The sequence below is a fragment of the Drosophila teissieri genome, chromosome X, assembly GCF_016746235.2.
Source record: "Drosophila teissieri strain GT53w chromosome X, Prin_Dtei_1.1, whole genome shotgun sequence".
Taxonomy (NCBI): domain Eukaryota; kingdom Metazoa; phylum Arthropoda; class Insecta; order Diptera; family Drosophilidae; genus Drosophila; species Drosophila teissieri.
Genome location: NC_053034.1, coordinates 21239253 through 21248234, shown reverse-complemented (window position 1 = coordinate 21248234; position 8982 = coordinate 21239253). Strand labels below are relative to the sequence as shown.

Genomic DNA, 8982 nt, shown 5'->3' with positions numbered 1-8982 from the left:
GATTCAGAAGATACAGTTTTCAGAAAAGAAAATAGAAGAAATAAACTCACACCTCGTTTTTCAAAGCATACAGTACTAAAGGATAACAGGATCACACTAGTTTCAGCAAAAAAAACAAAAATTACACAAAGCAAAAATCAGAGACAAAATTATTAAGAAACAAATCCCTATTGATCTTGCAGGTTCACTTCCATCGCAGCCCAGGACTTAAAAGTCCAGAATTTAGGGAATGATACACCCCTACTAAAAATTAACCTGGGACAAGCAAGAGTCGTTCAGTCCCATAAATTCCTTATCCATAGAATTAATCTCCAGGAATTTATCGATGGTACGGTCAACTTCCAGCGGGCTATTAACAAGCTTGAGAGGAACATACAATCGGAGTATGTCAACAACGGTGGGACAGTTGCAGGCTAGGGTGGAAAAATTGCTGCCGAATCGGAGACAGAAGAGGGGATTAATTAATGGTTTGGGAAATGTGATTAAGATCGTAACAGGGAATCTAGATGACTCAGATGGACGCAGAATTTAAGATAGTTTAAAGACAATCTCGGAGAATCAGAAAGAGGTGATCAACAACGACATTCTGAATAGATTCGACAACATAACGGAACACATCAATAGGGAGCAACAGATAATTAATAATTTTTTGAATTCTTATAAAGATAGCATGTTTAAAACGGTTAACGCTGAACACCATCTTTTACATACAATGCAATATGCCTCTAGAATAAATATGAATTTGGAGATTTTATCGGACCATTTAAAGAATATAGAAGACAGCTTATTATTAGCCAAACTAAAAATCGTACCCACTTTTATTGTATCTGCGGAGGAAGTAGAAATAATCCGAAAAGAATTAAACGACCCGGATTTACGGGAGTTATCTGATGAATATATATTTCAAACGTTAGAATTAGACACCTTCATGATTGGAATTAAGATTCACTTTAGGATAAGAATACCTACTTTTAAGCAACACTTTTATAAGTTCACACACATTATTCCACTACCCATCAATGAGTCCAAGTTTTTGGTTGTACCCAATTATATGGCTTACCTTAATGCTGAGGAGGTCTATTATTTTTCCGAAGTATGTAACAAAATATACAAATATTATATTTGCGAAAACTCAATGTCTATCAAAGATGATGTCAAAGCCGAATGCCTCAGTGGCATACTCACTATGGAGACGGCAAATTGTAAAACAAAAGATATAAGTAGCCAAGAAATAATAACTGAAATAGAACCAGCACACATTTTAATATTAAATACACAAAACCCAGTTATTGAATCTAATTGTACCACAAGAATTTCCATAAAAGGTTCCGCTCTAGTAACGTTCGAAAACTGCAAGGTTTTGATAAACCAGATTCCTTATGACAAGGAACTATCATCATATGAGGAGAAGTTAGACGTCCGTATCCCAATTATAAAGAATATAAATTTCACCGAGAGTACAGAAGACATTAATTTGCAAAAGTTAAATTTAAGATCTATCCACGCTTCTAACTCCATTATTTATTGGAAGAACTTTACAACAACAAATCTGGGAGCGTTATATATATTATTAATAGTTGGAACAGCGACGACAACATGCCTTATCTACGCGAGAAGGAGGGTGGAGTTTACTACAATACCAGAGCCAAGTTTCGTGACGACAACTCCTTCGCTGTGGCCGTCACTTCAATCCGGGAGGGGAGGAGTTACCGGTTCCAACCGGCACACAAACCCTCCAGCGAAGCCACCCCGGCTTACCCTGGAATTGGTACAGAGTAACCAATGTATAAGCAATGGCTTAAATTAGGCCACCTAACGACCATTTAGCGAACGGCCGTTGTCAACAGCGGGGAAATGTTTACATGACAGGAAACCCCCACTTCACCGGACTGGGTAATAGGAGCACAACATCAGCAAGAATTGACCCACTCAAGAATAGACCACACAGCACTCCACATTTTCGGCAACCCGACTCACCCACTTAAGAGTGTGCGACGCAGCATTTAACTATAACACTTACACATGTAGTATTTAAGACCCTATGTATTTCCTATGTACTTTTCTCAGCGAAGGTCTCATTGCGATCGCCGCTGCAAATAAAGATCAGATTGATTTTTACATTCGAACAAGTTACACGCCTTCTTATCAAAAGACCAAACTCGGAACTTCGGACCAACCTTCAACAAACTCGCAGAACCACCAACATTATTCAGGACAAGCATCCTGAATCATAACTCGCGCCAACCTAAAGTAAACTAAGTCATAACAAAATGTATATTTACAGAGCATTGAACTGCAGTTGCAAAACAGTTCACACGGGCACCTGCAATTCCTACTAAATATTAGCCACAACAGGAAATGGCCAAGCCACGGGCACATGCAATTCCTACGAAATATTGACAACAACAGGAAATAGCCAAATGTATTAAGAAGTCATCAGCAGAACTGCAATTAACCAATTACAGACGACTGCACAACTGACAAACTGTTGTCAAACTTTGCACCAGCCCTGCCACCATCGCTGCCACTGCTACACCAAATTCTGATTCACAAAAGGCCAGATTAGGGAACTAGAGTAGAACTTCAATTCAGTCTTAACTTTGAATCCAATCAATAAAGTTGCAAAAAATAAATTTGTAAAATTTATTTTTATTTTCATTAATAAACAAATAAATTAACTTGCACACTGCGGCATTGCAGTATTTCTGTATGTACATATGTGTGTGTGTGTTTTGTTATCAATGCGTATGAAAGGGACAGATAGTGAGTACTGGGAAGTTGTTAACGTATGTATGTGTGTGTGTGTTTAGTTATCAATGCGTAAGAAAGGGACAGATAGTGAGTATAGGGGAATTCGTAATGGCGTACAGAACAGCGATGCCCCGCCATTGCTTTTCAGCTCTTTTTGATATCAATGCGTTAGAAAGGGACAGATAGTGAGTATAGGGGAGTTCGTAATGGCGTACAGAACAGCGATGCCCCGCCATTGCTTTCCAGCACTTTTTGATATCAATGCGTTAGAAAGGGACAGATAGTGAGTATAGGGGAGTTCGTAATGGCGTACAGAACAGCGATGCGCACGCCATTGCTTTTAATCTCTTTTTCATATCAATGCGTTAAAAAGGGACAGATTGTGAGCACTGGGAAGATCGTAATTGCGTACAGAACAGAGATTGCTTTTCTGCTCATTTTGATCTATGCTTATAATCTATATAGGTTTTAAAAGCTTATGTTGGAATACCCCATTTCTATACAGAAATACCATTTCAGTTCATGCAGAAAAATAAAGGCCACCCTCCAAATCGTGGCGGTGAACCTTACCGAAGCCCGTCGTCAGCTAAAAGACATAATGCCATTTAAGGGTGATCCAGAAACCCTCTACACCTTTATAAGCAGAGTGGACTACGTGATTTCACTGTACCAAACTAACGATGTTCAACAACAGAGGATTCTACTTGGAGCCATCGAAAGGAACTTGGATAGACACGTAACACGATCTCTGGGACTTCCGAACGGCGAAGATTGGCCTTCCCTCAAAGCGAGACTAATAGCAGAATTCAATCCCCAAACACAGAACTACAAGCTACTGGAGAACTTCAGGGAGATAAAGGATTAAGGGACTCTGAGGGCATTCTGCGAAGAGGCGGAAAGACGATGCCAATCTTGTTTTCGAAATTACACCTGGAAGAAAACCAATTAGAATTTTTTATTTGTCTTCGAGCAATTAAAGATTCCATTAAAACACTGATTAGAACTACCAATACAATTATTTACTATTTTGGCTCATCAAACCAAAATGTCTATTGACGAATTTATATTTCAAGACGCGCAGGAATACGAAGAATTACATCCCAGTATTATAAGCAATTTTCAGTTAACAGCCCCGAACATCACGAATACATAGAAATAGCATACAAAGGTTACACATACAAATGCCTAATAGACACAGGATCCACGATGAATGATAAATAAATATATATTTTGTGTTCGTATTTAAAATACAAGATGTAAAGTTTTAACTTCAAATGGCACTATTTTGTTGATTATCTTACCCAGCAATAGTTCAGAACCGGGAGCAACCAAACATTTTTATATTCAAAAGAAACTAGAACCAATTAAAAATGCAGGCTAGGATTCAATACAAAAACAAGAGAGAACGCTATAGTCGAGTTCTCCGACTATCTGATACCCGTTACTCAGCTAGTGGAAGTGCAAAGGAGAGTTTTTGGCGGTTTGTGGGCGTTAGAGTGGGCGTGGCAAAAAGTTTTTTGGGAAATCGATAAAAATTTACAAGACTAATACAAAAATGAAAAAATATCAAAACATTTTTCAAAAGTGTGGGCGTGGCAGTTTTTGGCGTTATAGTGGGCGTGGCAAAAAGTTTTTTGGCAAATCGATAGAAATTTACAAGACTATTACAAAAATGAAAAACTATCAAAACATTTTTCAAAAGTGTGGGCGTGGCAGTTTTGGGCGGTTTGTGGGCGTGGCAACATGAATCGACAAACTTGCGCTGCGTCTATGTCCCTGGAGTCTGTATGCTTAATCTCAACTTTCTAGCTTTTGTAGTTCCTGAGATCTCGACGTTCGTACGGACGGACAGACGGACATGGCCAGATCGACTCGGCTACTGATCCTTATCAAACATATATATACTTTATATGGTCGGAAACGCTTCCTTCTGCCTGTTACATACTTTTCAACGAATCTAGTATACCCTTTTACTCTACGAGTAACGGGTATAATTAGATTTTTCACTGCAAATTACAATCAGTACCAAAATAGGGACCGGGATCAGTTCCAAAACAGAGCCTATAACCAGTACCAAGGTAGGGATCGTTACCAATACCAGAACAGGGACAATAATCGCTACAATCGTAATACATACGAGAACAATAACAGGAATTCTAGATATTGTAGGGGTCAGCATAGATAACCAAAACAAAATAAATTGTACCGCAGCAGAAAATACAAATTGCCCTTAAATTCGTTCAGGCCCAGTGTAAAAGTTAGAGTAGTAATTCCAATCGGTAATGCAGATCTAGTCGCACCGCTTCAATACTCCCAGTTGTCTAACTATCTCGCTCTCGCACACATTCGCAAGGCACGCAGACAGAATAGAATAGAGGCAGAGCCGGGAAAAGTCCCGTTTCTAGCGGTTCGCGCAAATTCCAATGCTCGTCGACTGTACAATGCGTAGATCAGCTCGTTCATTTGGTTTTGCAATCTCAAAGTATTCTAACGTGCGAAAGGTCGTCATCTAGTGTAAAGAAGTAAAGCCACGTGGACTTTTTTTAACCACGAGGGTGTTACATAAATCCCAGTTTGTGAACGAAACCAGATATTGAAGTCAGTGAAATCAGTTTACTTGAGCAAGCGGGTAAATATTTGCAGCCAGATTCCCGTAAAGTTCGTAGGTAACTTAGTTTATGTTTTTTTTGACGTAGGTCAAGGCCAGAACACGCGCTTGTCGCGGGCGCTCTCGCGCTTACATTTGTTAAATCACCCTTCTGGACCTGGCCAGCCTACAGTTCAGCGTGCAGCCACAGTTAATGGGCGCGTTCAGCGCGAGTTACCGGTTCCAACCGGTATACCGACCCACCAGCTAAGCCACCCAGGCTTACCCTGGAATCGGGACAAACAAACACATAAACTTTGAAACCCGAACAACGGCCGTTCAATGACCGGCCGTTGCCTAAATATGAAATATGTCTACGCTGCACTTGGGCAGGATGCCCCCACTCCGCAGCGTACCAGGAATCCACAGCTACGAGTCAGCAACAGTGTAGCATATCTACCCTTCCATATATCAAAGAATGGGTATGTCTTAACGTTTGTACATAGTCACATTGTGCCAGACTAAATAAAGACATACAAATACCCAAAATGACCAACAACAATAATATAAGCATTCCAGCGCCCAAGAAATATGATCGAACGCTTATACATAAGCCGATCGCGGAGCCTGGGAATGCTGAGCATGCACTTTGCAGCTCAAGTGGTCAAGCCATACATAAACATATGCATGCCTTCTGCATACATATGTATATGTATAAATGCAATTCAGAAATATATAGAGATAAGCAATATATGTGCGGGTTAGCTGAACCCAAAATCAGCTCAGAAGATTCATTCAAATAAAGAACCATGAAGTGACCGGATCGCTCTCTCTCTTTTGACAAAGATATATTATATTAATTACATGGCGATAATATATTAATTACATGGCGACCGTGACTTAAAGAACCAAACTGTGAGTGAAATTTTGATTTCTGGCAGTGTATGCAGCGCACCACCCGGAAGGGGAAGACCTCCGCCACAGCCGTCTACATCATAAACGGCAAATTAATAATTTGTACAATCCGGAAGAGAACCCGGACCGAAGTGATTTAATGTGTAAAAAAAAATACCGTGTAAATGAATGGCGGATGAGCCAGAATTCGAAAAAGCGGAGCCAAAAAGGCAGAAAGATCCGCCAACATTAAAAGAAGCTTTAGAAAACCCAACAGACGGACCACGCCCACTCACAATAGCTGAGTATCGGGCTCGACAGCAAAAGAAAATAATTAAAAAACATAAAAGAAGTGGCCGTCGGGTCAAGCTTCTCCAACAACGGCGGCTGGTCAAAGAAATGACCCAGCTCGCCAAAGATGAAGAGAACCGGCAACGCTACAAAGAGCGTTTGGAACAAATTGAAGAAAAACTTCGCACTGGTGCGAAGTAACGCAAACGGGCTGCAAATTTTGCCAATGCCCCAATTTGCCTAAACAAGGCAGCCGAAAAACGCTACAAAGAGCGCATCCAAGAAGACAAGTTTCCAAGTTTCGCAAGGTGCGAAATAACGCAAACGGGCTGCAAAATTTTGCCAATGCCCCAATTTGCCTTAGTTTTTAACTTCTAAATTCAAGCCGATGCGGGAAACCGCTGCTTGAAAAATACTAATCTCTGTTAGGCTTTTACTAACAAATGTGGTTGGATTTTTAATTTTTTTTTTAAAAAAATTTGTAATTAAATCTGTAAGCCAACCACATTAACTCACACACTAACTTTTTCACACTCAAAAAAAAAAAGGTTTTGGTACAATGACAAGCGTAAAATAAAAAAAAAAAAAGAGAAAAAGAGAAAATTTTAATTTTATTTTCATTGATTTCGTAGAAGAAATAGAATATCTAATTTTTTTTTTCTTTTAATGAAGGGTTCCATTGAATATATAATTTAAAATGGGATGGTTTAGCTCTAGCAAGGAGGCAAGTGACAACACTGCCAATGTAGTAAATGAGGTAAAAATAATCGATCATAGGGAAGATATTGAATCCTTGCGACTTTTACTACTAATTATAACAGTAGTTCTAGTTCTACAATTTTTGCTTACACTTTATGTTAAGCATAATAAAATTATAAAAAAAAGATATGTCAGCAGGGCCAACCATCTAGATCTGGTTTTAAAAAAAAAAAAGAAATGATCAAGAAGCTACAATCTAAGAATGGAATGGAGCGAAATAGCGAAACGCATTGACGACTTTCGCTATAGATTTGACAAATCTTACAAATGCATTAATAGAGATGCAGTAATTAAACCAGAGACCCTAAAAAGCCACACAGAAATTGTAGTAGGCGAATATAATAATATAGTTACTTTAGTAAATAACTATAAAAATAGATTCACACCTGAGCACTGCAACAAATGTCGTGCCAGAAAGCCTAGATCAATTGGTGGAATTCGATCCTGACCAGTTCAAAGGGCTAGATGAATCTTTTCAAACAGGCGACGCTGAATCCGATAGTGACATTGAAACACTAGAGGAAAGCGATCAAATCGAATTTAAGCCTGAACCAATAACAATTTCCGAAATGGCTCAGACAGTAACAGAATTCATCAGGCTAGCCACATCTCTGATACCAGAGTTTGATGGTAGGCATGAAAATCTGCAAAGCTTCTTAGACGCTCTAGGTCTATTAGACAGCTTAAAGGGCGCTCATGAGACAACAGCCGTAAGCCTTATAAAAACAAAACTTAAAGGCCATGCTAGGAATCTCATCAGTAATGAGCAAACAATTAATGAAATTATTGCCCAACTGTCGACTGCAGTAAAAGGAGAATCGGTAGAAGTCATATCTGCCAAGCTCCTCAATCTGCAACAGAAAAACAAAACGGCCAACCAGTACACCAGAGGAGGCCGAGGTTATAATCGTGACAGAAATAACTACCACAACAATTACAACCGAGGTAGCAGTTACAACAATAATAACTATAATTACCGTGGAGGAAGACGAGGTCAAAACCAAGGAAGAGGCCGAGTTAACTCCAATCAGAGCAATAACAACAACAATGTGAGGATGTTGCAAAATACGTCGGAAAACTCACAGAACCCTTTAGGAAACAATCAATAAATGCAAAAGTTCATACCATCAATTATAGTCTTAATACATTCGTAACCTTCTATAATCATTCAACTGAAAATAAACTAACATTCCTCATAGATACGGGTGCAGAAATCTCACTTTTAAAAGTAAATTCTGATAACTTCAAAATTCACGATGAAAAAATAATAAACATCGAAGGCATAGGCCAAGGCGTAATAAAATCTCATGGAACAACCTCAATAGAACTTCGATCAACAAAATATATTATTCCACATGAATTTCATTTGGTAGACACAAATTTTTCAATACCATGTGATGGAATAATAGGAATTGACTTTATAAAAAAATTCAATTGCCAACTAGATTTCAAACCAAGTGAAGACTGGCTTATAATTAGACCCCAAAATTTAAAATATCCAATATACGTTCCGATAACATATAGCGCAGGCAACAATACAGTCCTTCTGCCAGCCAGATCACAAGTTATTCGAAAAATAGACATTAATACCGTAAATGATTACATTTTCGTTCCTAATCAGGAAATACATAATGGAATTTATATTGCAAATACAATAGCAGCATCCAAACATGTATACATTCGACTTCTAAACACAACTA

The 8982-nt window shown here is 38.8% G+C and overlaps 1 protein-coding gene across 1 annotated transcript; it reads left to right on the top strand.

Annotated features, from left to right (window-relative positions):
• Positions 1 to 6631: 6631 nt before the first annotated feature.
• LOC122624354 (GATOR complex protein WDR24-like) lies at positions 6632 to 8391 on the top strand. The gene is made up of 2 exons (XM_043803862.1): positions 6632 to 6713; positions 7661 to 8391. Exons 1-2 carry the CDS (start codon positions 6632 to 6634, stop codon positions 8389 to 8391), a joined length of 813 nt encoding a protein of 270 aa, XP_043659797.1.
• The last annotated feature ends 591 nt before the right edge of the window (positions 8392 to 8982 follow it).